The sequence below is a fragment of the Leptinotarsa decemlineata genome, unplaced genomic scaffold (assembly GCF_025532065.1).
Source record: "Leptinotarsa decemlineata unplaced genomic scaffold, Ldec_3_MD MMD2_tig00000008_RagTag_RagTag, whole genome shotgun sequence".
NCBI classification, from domain to species: domain Eukaryota; kingdom Metazoa; phylum Arthropoda; class Insecta; order Coleoptera; family Chrysomelidae; genus Leptinotarsa; species Leptinotarsa decemlineata.
The window spans coordinates 12,266,928-12,280,130 of record NW_027412537.1 but is presented as its reverse complement, the minus strand read 5'-3'; the positions used below and the strand labels follow the sequence as shown (position 1 = coordinate 12,280,130).

The 13,203-nt window shown below is 36.2% G+C and overlaps 1 protein-coding gene across 1 annotated transcript in view; it reads right to left on the bottom strand.

The window, feature by feature from the left end:
• Positions 1 to 1,016: 1,016 nt before the first annotated feature.
• Positions 1,017 to 13,203, bottom strand: part of LOC111513558 (transcription factor Sox-14) — a 36,165-nt gene continuing 23,978 nt past the window's right edge. The window contains exon 2 of the mRNA XM_023169781.2: positions 1,017 to 6,051. Coding sequence (XP_023025549.1) covers positions 5,538 to 6,051 — 514 coding nt within the window. The 3' untranslated portion in view covers positions 1,017 to 5,537. The remainder of the gene's footprint in view (positions 6,052 to 13,203) is intronic.

The window sequence follows — 13,203 nt, the reverse complement described above, 5'->3', positions numbered from 1 at the left end:
TTTAATCTCCAGCGATAATAGATCACCAAAGCCGATTCTGTGACACCAACCAATGAGAGCGTAGCAATTTGTCACATGACCATTTTGTTCGTTGGTTACGCTATCGGTGATAACGCAAAGTCGGGCTCGCTTGGAATGAGAACCGCCACATACTTGACCAACTGCGCTTAGCAAAACTAATACATATTTCGCCGAACCAAACCATACTGCGCAAAGCTCGATAGCGTAACCAACCGAACAAACTGGTCATGTGACAAAGAGCTACGCTCTCATTGGCTGGTGTCACAGAATCGGCTTTGGTGATCTACTAGCGATTCAAAGTGCTTGTGTTTCGTCCTGAAAAAAATAAACGTCTGTTCTATACTTATCTGGGAGATTTTTCTTGCCTTTCCTTGATATAGGTTGAATAAGAGAAATCTCTCTACAGCAAGGAGGGAAGGAAAACCTTTTTTCTGGTACATCGAGTTGAAGAGTCTAGAGTACATTGATGCAAGTTCTCTGGTGCAAGTTCAGTACAATGCTATCGTTGATAAAGATATAGCATATTATTCCTCCTGAAGGACTTGAGCTTTTTGCAAAGCAAAGCTTAGTACGGTAATAGATCCTCGTCTGAACATTTTACATCAAAGAAACACAAATACTGGACACCACTTAGAATTACTATCCAAGGGCATAAAGGGGGCAATGGAATTAACATAAGTAAAATCTGGCTCTCTGGCCTCATTTTTGATTGATAATGATTATCACAGTAATAGACGCACCGTCATCGACAGACATACATTTCAATATTGTTTGTGGAAAGTACCACATCTGAGGTTTCGTAATTTCTGACAGAGAAATTGAAAACTTGAAAATATAAAAGTAAAGTCAAAATTGATTTTATGGTGTTTGTGATATAACGTTTTCTTTGATTATTGAGGCGCTTTGCCCTTCTGTTAGACATGAAGTGAAGCTCTGCCAGCTCTATAGAGAAGTAAAGAAATAGTTTTCAGAAGAGGAGGAATAATAAAACAATCTTCACTAATAACAATTTTTACATTTATTTTAGACTCTCTGCAAAACAGAGTAGAGTAAGAAAAAACAACAGGCGAATTCAGAACTCATAACAATAATTTACAAAGTACATAAATACAAAAGTTCAAACAAACCAGTTTTTGAGTCAACAAACGTAGTGCATCGAGAACAAGATAAATAAAATTGCACTGACCCTTTCAAAACAGAATTATCCAAGACTAACATTAGGTATAGAAATAATATGATATGAACGTATATGTTGGTTTTGAACAATTTACAGTTATTGACAGTAAAATTCTTATTCGAGATTTCCCAAAAATTGTTGGACTAACTTAAGTTGTCAGTTCTTTGTCGACTATCCATTTATCCAGTGTTGGTTCCATTAATTTTCGCTATCCTAAACTACGTGTTCAGGGCTGTACAATTATGTATAGGTTTTTTTGGCAACAATACTTTCTTTACAGTTCTAAACTCTCAGTCACCAAATTCAGTTGTGATACAGAGAAATAAGTTTTTACTGACACATGACCAGGCAAAGAGCCAACTACAAAGTGACACCAACATCAAAATGTTTTGGATATTTTGGATTTTTCTTCATTGTCTTTGAATGTCTACAATTCTCTTAGTTGAAAATAGTTTCATTCTGTTCGTGGTAGAAGTTCGGGCTTCTATTTGTCTAGAAAGGCGAGGTATGAAATTATGGATGCAAATGAGCTTAAAGAAAGCCTGGAATAGACGAAATATTTCTATTGAAATTTTTGATAACCTTACTGATACCACATTAAATGCACTGGAGTTAGTAATAAACTCATACTTTTAGACCGGTACATTCCCTTCTTGTCTAAAGAAATCTATAGTTGTCCCATTGCACAAACATGGTGATCTCAGTGATCCATAAAATTTCCGCTCTATATCTCTCATTCTGACTCTAGGCAAGATAATAGAAAAACTGGCTAAAATAGGTTTGACAAATTCTTTAAATATCAATATCATTAGCAATAGTCAATTCGACTTTCAATCAACAGCAGTGTTCTGTGACTTTGCTAAAGCCTTTGACAGTGTAGATCACGAAATACTACTGAAAAAAACTCTATCACTATGGCATACAGTGACAATCACTTTCTGATGGGAAGGATGTTGCAAAACTCAATTGCGAACTAATTTCATGATTCAGAAAAAAACTATAAGATTCATGTGTAATGCAAAAGTCGAGACTTCTGCAAAACCTTGTTTGAACTATATATAATTTTAACAGTCTTTGGAATCTTTATTTTAGAAACAGTCTGATTGATTAACAAACATAAACTAATATTTAGCGGCTATTTCAATTATTATATCCTTCGTCAAGCTAAAGATCTAAGGTTACATTATTTTAGTCAAGAACTCCTTATATTATAATGGTCTTAAGATGTTCAAATTATCTACTTTCATCAAAATTTCAGAGGATAACTGTAAATTTCTGATATTAGTAAAAGATTCATTATGTTGTAGCCCCTTTTATAGTTTAGAAAAAGTCTATGAGGATAGTTTTCTCTGATTCATTTTATAATCTGTATTTTCAATATATAGATAAATTAATGGTATACTGTACTGTTGATATTTTAATCTTTCCTGGTATTGTTTCTTTCATGTGTAATTTCGCTCTTCAGTAAACGAATGTTTCTGGATAAATTTGTTGAATGTATGTCTATATTTATGCAAATATATTTTTACTCTGTATTTAAGCTATTTTAATATGATTTGTAATCTCTATGTATGTTTAGGTATGTATATATGTATATATAGTTGTATGGTGACTGAAACAAATTTGCAGCTTTGTCAATAAGACTTGTTCTTTGGATAATAAAGCTTATTGAATAAATAATATTATTCGCTGAATGGTCCATATTCAAATGAAAAGTAAATGTATAATATCTTGTTGACTTGATGACTGACAGCTCAGAAGAGCTACTGATTGAAGTATAAATTAAAAAAACTCTTAAAAATATTACCTAACCTTTCTACTGTACATTTATAACTATTTACAGATCATTCACAAAAAATATTCGATAAGAGCATTCCATTCCCGATGCGATGTAAATACATATACAGTGTGGCATATTTTGAACTGAATAATAAAGTAGAATAAAATTTATTGTTCAATACATCTTACTCATCATGCAAGAAGTTAGTTCCAATAAATTTTACTATATTTTCAAATAGAAACAATGTTTGAGATTGAACTGCGAAAAGTTTATTCTGTTCTGAATACGGTTGACGTAATAACGGAAAATTGGGAAAGTTAACCTTTACAATGAATATTACTGGAGTTTTTTCCCAACACCAAATCGTTATTTTTAACACATCGATACGTGTTTCGATCACCAAGTGATCATCTTCAAAGAGGAAGATTAAAACTAGAAAGTAATGCGAGCTAACCCTATTTATGCTATATAGGTATCCCATTCAGGTAAACCATCCAGGCGTACCACCCATACAGGTATACCAACCTAAATTAATTTTACAATTTTGCCTTATCTATTATTTTACAATATATGTTTATATAAATCAATTTTCAGCTATATAAAAATTAATTTCACAATATTGCTTATCCAAATTTATTTTTGCAATGTGTCCTTATGTAGTAATCAGTAAACCCAACAACGTTATTTTATTTTAACAAGCTATAAAGTATGTTCTTTGGTATAGGTCCGTCATCGTTATTCATAATATTATTGTCTTTACGAGAGAAACGAATTCATCGTTTTCGTTATAGTTGAAATTATTTTTCTCTAGTAATTCCCTGAGGTATTGCAAGGTCTGTGGAATTGGGACGCTAGGAAATAAGGAACTAACATCAAAAGAAACCAAAATCTCACATTCTTGCAGAACCACGTTTTTTGTATGTTGTATGAACTCTAAAGAGTTTTTTATAGTAAAACTTGGTTCCGCAATAGACAAGGTTTCAAATTCCTTAGTGAGCCACTTAGTGAGCCAAGTTTCTCTCACTAATTTGTGTATAAAACAAAAGTGGTTCCAGGTAGAAGGTTGCTTTTATGAACAACAGGAAGGATCGTCAATGGGAAATTCCTACATGGCAGACCTGTTCATGAGCAGATTCGAAATGGAAACCAAAGAAAAGTCGAAGGAATATTCCTGACAGTTCACATCACGTGCTGGGTTGAATTTTTTAGTGCATCGTCTTTTGACTTTCACTCTAACACATGATAGGTTCACAAAAGAAAGTCGTACAATATAGGAAATAGCAGCTACTAACGGTTTCTCGAGGGGTATTGAAGATGACATAATAAGGAAGAAGAAGTTTAGGTTAAGATTGAACGAAATCTCGACTTTCAGAAAGGACAAAAATCAAGATAACTACATCTCAGTTCCATACCACCAATATACGAGGAACTTTGGAATGATTTTCAAGGAACTAGGTATGAAGGTGGTTTTTAAAAAGGTCATACACTACAGAGCCTTTTAGGAAGTCCAAAAGACAAACTCGAGAATTCGAAAAGTCTGGAATTTACGAAATTGAATGTAAGGACTGCGATGCAAAATATGGAGAGACAAAAAAATCTATTAAAATAAGATATAAGGAACACATAGCAGGCTTAATATATGGAAGACCTGAAAAGTCAGCAGTCGCCCATCATATTTTGCAACAAAACCATTCCATAGACTTTAGTTCATTAAGATTAGTTAGACAAGTTAACAACAACAGAGTAGAAATAAGTAAACACAATAATATCATGAATAACGATGACGGACCTATACCAAAGAGCATACTATATAGCTCGTTAAAATAAAATAACGTTGTTGGGTTTACTGGTTACTACATAGGGACACATTGCAAAAATAAATTTGAATAGGCAATATTGTGAAATTAATTTTTATATAGCTGAAAATTGTTGTTTAGCTTGGTATACCTGTATGGGTGGTACGCCTGGATGGTTTATCTGTATGGGATACCTATATAGCATAAATAGGGTTATCTCGCATTAGTTTCTAGTTTTAATATTCCTCTTTGAAGATGATCACTTGGTGATCGAAACACGTGTCGAGGTGTTAAAATTAACGATTTAGAGTTGGGAAATAACTCCAGTAATATTCATGACTACACCAAAGGTTCTAAACAGTGCATTATATTTACAATGAATGCCTAAAATTCCTCATTTCTTCTCAAAATATTTTTGGACACAACAAAAAATAAAAATAAATAGGCATTTTGGAAGATGTTGCGGATTTATTCAAATAACACTTTATTTTGAGATTTCTTCTGGATGTCCCTATCATTTCATTGTGGACGTGAATAACACAGTGTACATGTATTTATGAAATAACAGTTATTTCACCCCTCAATTCAGAAAACTACCCTTCTCACTCATGTCACACGGACTGTTGCTGTCCCTACCCGAATGACTATCCCTGTAGTTCCCCACGTCCGATGAGGTAGTAGTAGCGCTGGAGGTAGCCAAATTGGCTATATCACTAAACCAACTTCCAAGGTTCATCCTCTCCGGAAGAACCGGAAGCGGTTTTCATATAACATGAGCCGGGAGGGGTTCGTTTCGAAATTCCTCGTTCTTCATGATGACGCATACCGGCCTCTTCATGGCTTCAGGGCTGGGCGACCTCCTGGAGAACGTCGGTGGACAGATATTGCACGGCACGCTTGCATTGACGTTGTTCGTGAGGTTGTTTATCGACCAGTTCAGGCCAGGTGGGTATATGGGGTTGTTGCTGTACAATAGAGCCAGCTCTGCAGCAAACTTGGTCTCGTCTGGGTGTCTGAAAGGGTGGTAGAGGTAAGGAAGTGGAGGGAAGAGCGTTCGTGATAGTTTGAGGTGATCGTGGTCGTGGTTCAACAGATGTGGTAGTCCGGATGCTGTAGATATCGGAGGCATGAAGGTTCGATGCAGGCCGGAGCTTTCCAGGTGGGGAGATAGCAGCGGGGACATGGAGAAACCGAATTTGGGTTCCTTTTTCATAAGCGGCTTTGGTTTCCTCCTTGGACGGTATTTGTAGTCTGGATGTTCTTTCATGTGAAGCGCCCTGTAACAAAACCAGTCCTGAAATGTTGCAAAAATAAGGACCCTTATTGAAAGATTAGAAATTATCACAGAGTTACTCGATTATGCAAAATGCATACAACATTGAATCTTTTTCACTGAAATTATTGAAAATATCATTTTCAGAACCCAAACTCCAAAAATACAAATGAAACTCTGCATTGGGTTTCACTTTCATAATCCCTACAAAATATATTTCGTTCAACATATCCAAGGTTAAACTTTTTTTGAAAGATTGTTGTGCCTCGTCTGAAAAAACACTTTTCAGGTACGTCTCTTAATTCATTCATAATCACAGTTCACAATTGTAATGATCAAAGGGTCCAGTCACATTTCATAACAATTTCTTTGCTTTTGTTCTATATACCTACCAAATCGGATTTGATTTGAATTTTCGCAGCTTGTCGTCTGTGGATCCACTCTAGCAAATATTCCGGAAATTTTATTAGCTTTCCACATGTAACGACATCACTTATTTTTTTATCAAATGTTTTCATCAGCTATAGAGTAGAAATCCTCAAAATCAATTTTTCAGCAGTTTCAAAAATAAAAAATAAATTAAACCGTTTTAACTACTAACCAATTAAGTTAGTTATAGTCGAAGTAAACGATATTGTGAACATTAAAAGATGGCGGCACTCTCAATGGCCAGAAAAACCAATAGATAGAAATAATCCGGCAGCGAACTAGTCCACGTGGACTGTAGATTTAGCGGTTTGTATTGGATAATTTTTAAAAACCGTGTTTTATGATTGGCTGAAGAGTCATAAAATCAAATTAGAAGTCGTGTTAAGGTGACGAATACGAATCGGGGAATGCAGAAATGGTTATCGCCGTCGTGTTCAGTTCAGGAACTGATCGTGATTTGAGTGTTGAAATTCGATATTGGTGCAGTTATAATTACTTAAAATTTTTGTTATCAATTTAAAATGTGGCGTCCTTGGACAATTACCAATAGTAATTAAGAGTATGATAACAACGCACACTTTTTCCAGTGTAGTGATTCCGATAGCGATGGTGAACAATGCATTTGCATTTGAAATTCTTGAAATTTCTAAAAAATAAGTTATCATAAGTATCTTCGCCTTCGAAATCAATATCGCAAAATACCATCAGGCGATCAGTTATACCATGCATATCAAGTGTATTACAATTTCTTACCACTACTTCCTTACTAATGCAAATGACATCAATCAGAGATTCAGAAGTTGTTATTATCCGAGTAGAATTTTCTTCAATTTGATTCATATCGAAACAAGAAACTAGGGTAGTGAATCGTTGAGTGTCGCGAGAGTTACAGTTTAACAAAATAATATTAATATCACCAACTAACACCACAGTAAATGGTCAAAAATACTGAGTGCGCATATAAGCAAAACTAAAAAAAATATGGCTCTTCTTTGGCACCCCGAAAAAAAATCATAATACAAAAAAAATTGGAATCAGTACAAAGTATGACCTCCACGCTGGTTTATTACGGCCCTACATCTATCGTGCATCGACAAAATGAGATTGTCAATGTCTTGTTGAGGTACATTTGCCCATTCAGCGATTAAAAGCTCTCTCAATTGAAACGTTGTGTGAATGTTCCCCATATGCGGAGTAATTCTTCGTTGAAGCATGTCCCACACATGCTTGATGGGATTCAGGTCTGGTGATTGTGCTGGCCATGGCAATACATCAACTCCTTCGTTGGTGAGCCAGTCAGTCACTAGACGCGCGACATGTGGACGAGCATTATCGTGCATTAGGTGGAAGTTTTCACCAACAGCACCAGCAAACAGACGGACGATAGGTAGAAGAATGGTGTCGAGGTACTGTCGAGCTGTGAGGGAGCGATTTGGAAAAACGAGATCGGTTCTGCTGCCGATCATGATTCCGCCCCATAGCATTACTGTACCACCTCTGTATGTGTGGACTTCCTGGACGTGTCTCAAACGTTCATTATTTCCAGGTCGTCTCCACAGTCTCACTCGACGAGAATCTGGATGAAATCCAAATCTGGATTCGTCTGTAAACAAAACTGTGGCCCAATCATTTGCATCCCAGTTTTGATGTTCTTGACACCACTCTAATCTTCTACCGCGATTGCCTCTCGACAAAGGTGGACATCTAAGTGGCCTTCTGTTGTGGAGATCTGCTTCATGCAGTCGATTTCTGACAGTATCACGATCAATGGTTACCTGGTGCGTCTGCTGCAACACGTTAACCAACTCAGGTGCTGTGATTGTCGGTTGTCTTCTTGCGGTTAAGACCAAAAATCGGTTTTGAACTGCAGTTGTAGCGCGTCCTCGCCCTGGATGTTGTTCGGCTGGACTGCCAGTTTCACGGAAACGCCGCCACAATCGACTGATAACACTTTGGGAGACCCCCAAACGAAGAGCTACATCATTTTGTCGCATGCCACCTTGAAGAAGCCCTACAGCTCTATTCATCTCAGCCAATGGTAAGTGCTGGCGTTCCATGTTGAAGCACAATATTTCCAGTTTAATTGCTGAGCAAGAACTGCATAGAATGTACAAACTCGACACTTTCAGATTATTCATTTTAGCCGAAAACCTACAGTTTGTAAAAAGCTTGATAAAAGATTAGTGACCGTTTTTGCAGGCTTTGTTCAACCCATAGAAATCTACAGGGTGGTCGAGTGTACCAATTTAATCGAAATTAAACGACCTCATGCATTTATTTTTATGATATTTAGTATGTTATAAAAATATGTTATAAAATATCCCTAGACTTTTCCGATGTGTGTAGTTTCAAATAAGTACGGCACAATTTCTCATAAGAAGCTTCCATGTTCATCACAACATGGAAGCTAATATTCTCGAGGAATGCTTTGAAAACACATCGATCCCAAATTTGGAAGCGAATAGTGTAATAGTTCTTGACAACGCTTTCTATCATTCGCGACAGCTCATCAAATTACCGAATAAAAATTCGAGGAAGGAAGAAATACAAAGTTTTTTAATGGATAATAATTTGTATATTGGAGATAACTATACCAAAAAACTACTACTTGAAGTTTCGGTATCGAACTTATTGAACGTTGCTGATAAAAGTGTATAAAGCTGCATGGAGTTATGTTGAAAAATAAATGAATTTTTTCCAAAATTGTTGTTTTTTTGTTGGCCGTTTACTTCTGGGACCACTTTTGTACGGTATTAGCGAAACACATCTAGAAATAAAAATATTTGTGAAAATTATCATGATTTCATTCATGATCTGGGACATCTCGGATCTTTATGGAAAGGACATAAAGCTGGCAATGATAAAAGCTTGTTTTTGTTTCAGATCAAGACTCACACCTCCCGAAATGTTTGTCAAGCATTATGGTAAACTATCAAACCTGTGTAAATAATACAAAATACTTTATCACTTACTACTGATAAGTGTTTCCGTATTTGATCAGTAACAAAAATAATCGTTGCTTGTCCTCTTCTCACTCTCTATTCAGCTTGAACACACACCTTTTTGTGTACCAGAGATAGTGTCCTCTTTATGTTTGAATGATACCAATTCTTTGTTTATCAGTTGACAAATACGTCGCCTGGGAATAAACAACGAGGCACAAAGACATCGGAACAGTATTCAGAAATTTTCAGAGGCGTGGTTTGAGCGGTACTACTCTTGAATATTTCTAGACGCGCAAAATAGTTATAAATCCAGAACAAACTCCATCAGAATATGAAGAATAGTAATTTACGTCCGGAAAATACTGTTTTTTGAATAACATTGCTTCGAATGATTTACATTTCAAATATTTCCCAAAATCGGATATATCTTGCCAGGGGTGTATTTTAGGTATAGGACATTCTCCATGAATTTCATTTTGTTTTTCGTAGTATCCAAAAATGATAGAATAGTGTATGGTTTCTATTTGAAAAAATCGTGTTTCATCAGTTTTCTCGATGTTATGTTTTAGGTGTAAATTTCGACCACCCTGTAAATTATTTTCGAAAATTCGATGAACCTGTTCATGACTTGATACTGAATGTGTGATTCTGTGAAATTTCACATTTTTGAATGTTACTGCCTATGAGTTATGATTTTTTCGGAGTGGCGCTATAACTGTCAAATTTTTCAGAAAAAAATCAATATCTCGAAAACTAACAAATTTGGGTATAGGCATTGTTATGCAAAGTGGGCCTAAAATGTGCTGAGAAATTCAAAAATGTAATAAAATACAGGGTGATCCATTTGAAATAAGGAAGTTGCCCTCAACTTCCGGTATAATGGAAAAAGACCGGAAGTTGAAAACAATTTAGTTGAGAAGGCCATTTTGTGAAACCCACTACCACAAAATTTCAAGTTTTTATTTTGAATTGTTCTCCATATATTCCTAACGAACGCTCGTCGTGAAAGACCCTGTATTTTCAAGATAGATCTTGATAGAAAAAATGTGGGATTCCTCCAAAGGAAAGAAGGAAGCAGTCAATTTCAAAAGAGATAACTTTATACATAGACGTGTAGATAATGTAAAGATGTAACTTTCAGACACAAACTGGAAGAAAAAACCTTCCTAAAACAGCTACTTTTATATAAACATTGAATAACATGAAAGAAAAAGTCTTCCGAAACAAATACGTTTATTTGAATACTGAATAATAATAAATCACTTTTCTCTACTAAGTTTGTATTCCAAACATTCATTATGGAATCAGATATCACTCAAAGGATTCCTACACAATATACTAAATGGAAGGTAAAAATTTCATCTAGATGTAACACTGTTATCGTCACTGGTAGACATCTGACATTATTTACAATTGCTACAGGATTTTTCAGGTTCTAAAGGGGGAAACCATATCAAAATTTTATACTGCAAGTATTTGCCAGTATTTGCCCCCATGCTCCATGCCGGGTTGAGTGCCCTGAGATGAAATATTCCTCACACGGTTACTCTGTGCATCCACCCCCGCTCCACCGGAGCGGTCCTCTACTTACTGATGGGCACTTCAGCAAGATTGACATCTGACATCTTTCAGTCGAAAGCCAGCCTTTAGGTGCCTCTACTATCTAATCTAATATTTTATTGAATCGTGACTTTACTCGAATGTAATTATTGCATGGGGAGCCAGTATCTGAGGTACGGTAGAACACTGGTTAGCTCTTTGGGTGGTTCGTGTTTCCTGAGTAGTTCAATTAATGCAATCTAATTCCTTGGAAAGGGAGAGAACGTCTATATTACGTGGCTATACAAACTACACATACTAATACCTATAATATCTAGCCCTGTACGTACTAGGGGTTGAAACAAGACTAATTTTTTTATATAAACAAGTTAGATTGACATTAACTAAAAATAACTAGGCGGGTGGCGAAATTGGGCGTCAGAAGAAAAAAGCAATGATCAAAAGAAATAATGGTAGTACTCATCCACTTCATTAGCTTCCCCCTTTTGGCTGCAATCTGGGAGGTTGAACCTGCACTCCATCAACTTCCAGGAAGTAGCAGAAACTAGCTTACGATATCCAACGAGAAAGCTGACTTTATAAAATAATTTACAAGCAACTGAGGGTGGCCTTAGTCTGATTTCAGGTTTGTATCCCCTTCAAAAGAGGAAATAACAACTAACTAACTCGACAGTTGTTAAAAATGGAACACTACAATTCAATCCCCAATCGTGGGTAATAGCAATGCAAAATAATCCAAAACTCGTATTTTTCATACTCAATATACAGAGTGGTCCAACGAAAAGTATGCACCTTGCTTTTCCCCTTTTTTTGTAACTTAACGCAAAAATGCTCGGACAGGTCAATTTTGCTTTTGAGGGGGACACATTTCAGATGTATTTTTCTACCTGTGCCTCCAACCCCCTAGCGAGGGTGAGTAACAACCCTAAAATTTCAAAGTGGGGTCGAGTGATATATCATTTGAAAGGGCACAAAATTATCTTTCCAATGTTACCTAATTTGTTGTATTTCACTCAAACATGTAGGTATTATGAAGAAAAACAACTACAACCCAGTACTTTGAAATGTGTAATTGACTTAGTAGAATCCTACTTCAGCAAGTGCTGAAAATGTGACCCATTTGCTTCCATACAATAATACAGATTTTGTTCAAATCTATTCCTAACATTCTGTAGCATATCAGGTGTTATACTTCTGCACTCTGCTGTAATTTGTTGGCGAAGATCTTCTATGGACTCGGGCTGCGTAGCAAAACATTTATTTTTCAAGTGTCCCCAAAGGCGATGAATCAGGTGACCTGGCAGGCCATTCGATGGGGCCTCTCCTTCCAATCCACCGTCCAGGAAAACGGTCATCTAAAAACTCTCTTACCGGAGCAACATGTGAGAAGGTGCTCCATCTTGCTGGAAATGAAGCCGATCATCATTATGATTTTGGTCATTTTCAATTATTTCTGTTATGAGAGGATCAATTGTATCTTCAAACATGTTCAGGTAGACCTCATCAGTTAAATTCCCTGGAATAAAAAGTGGCCCTACGATATGACTACCTAATATGCCACACCATACATTGATTTTTTGAGGGTACTGGGTATGGACCGCTCGGAATAAGTGTGGATTATTGTCATCCTAGTAACGGCAATTATGCCTATTCAGAGCTCCATTCAAAAAAAATGTATTCTCATCGGAAAAGCACGTGTTGAATGATAGGTGCGGATCATCAATTAGTAGCTGGCTCAGTTGTTCACAAAATTGCAGCCTTCTATCAGGATCATCTTCATTGAGTTCCTGTACTAATTTAATTTTGTACGGATAAAATTTATGGGCTTTTAATATCCGTATTATGGACGAACGGGAGACACTTGAGGCTGCAGCATGCTGACGGGTACTTTGAGTATGATCCAATTCAACATGTTCCTCTGCTTCATTTCTGATCGGTTTCCGTGGCTGGTGTTTCACATTACAGACAGATCCGGTATCGACAAACCTTTGGACTAACTTGGCAACGTACGAGTCATTCACATTTTTGCCGGGATGACTGTTATTAAAGAGGCGAGCAGTAAGTCTAGCACAACTATTATGTTGATAATAAAGTTTAACAATTCCAACTTGTTCAGGAATGGAATAAACAATTTTTATAGTAAAGTTGAAATAATTTCAAAAGCAACCGAACTGAATCAATGAACGTTTTTCTAAATTCTTTTTGTACACTCATCTGCTGTT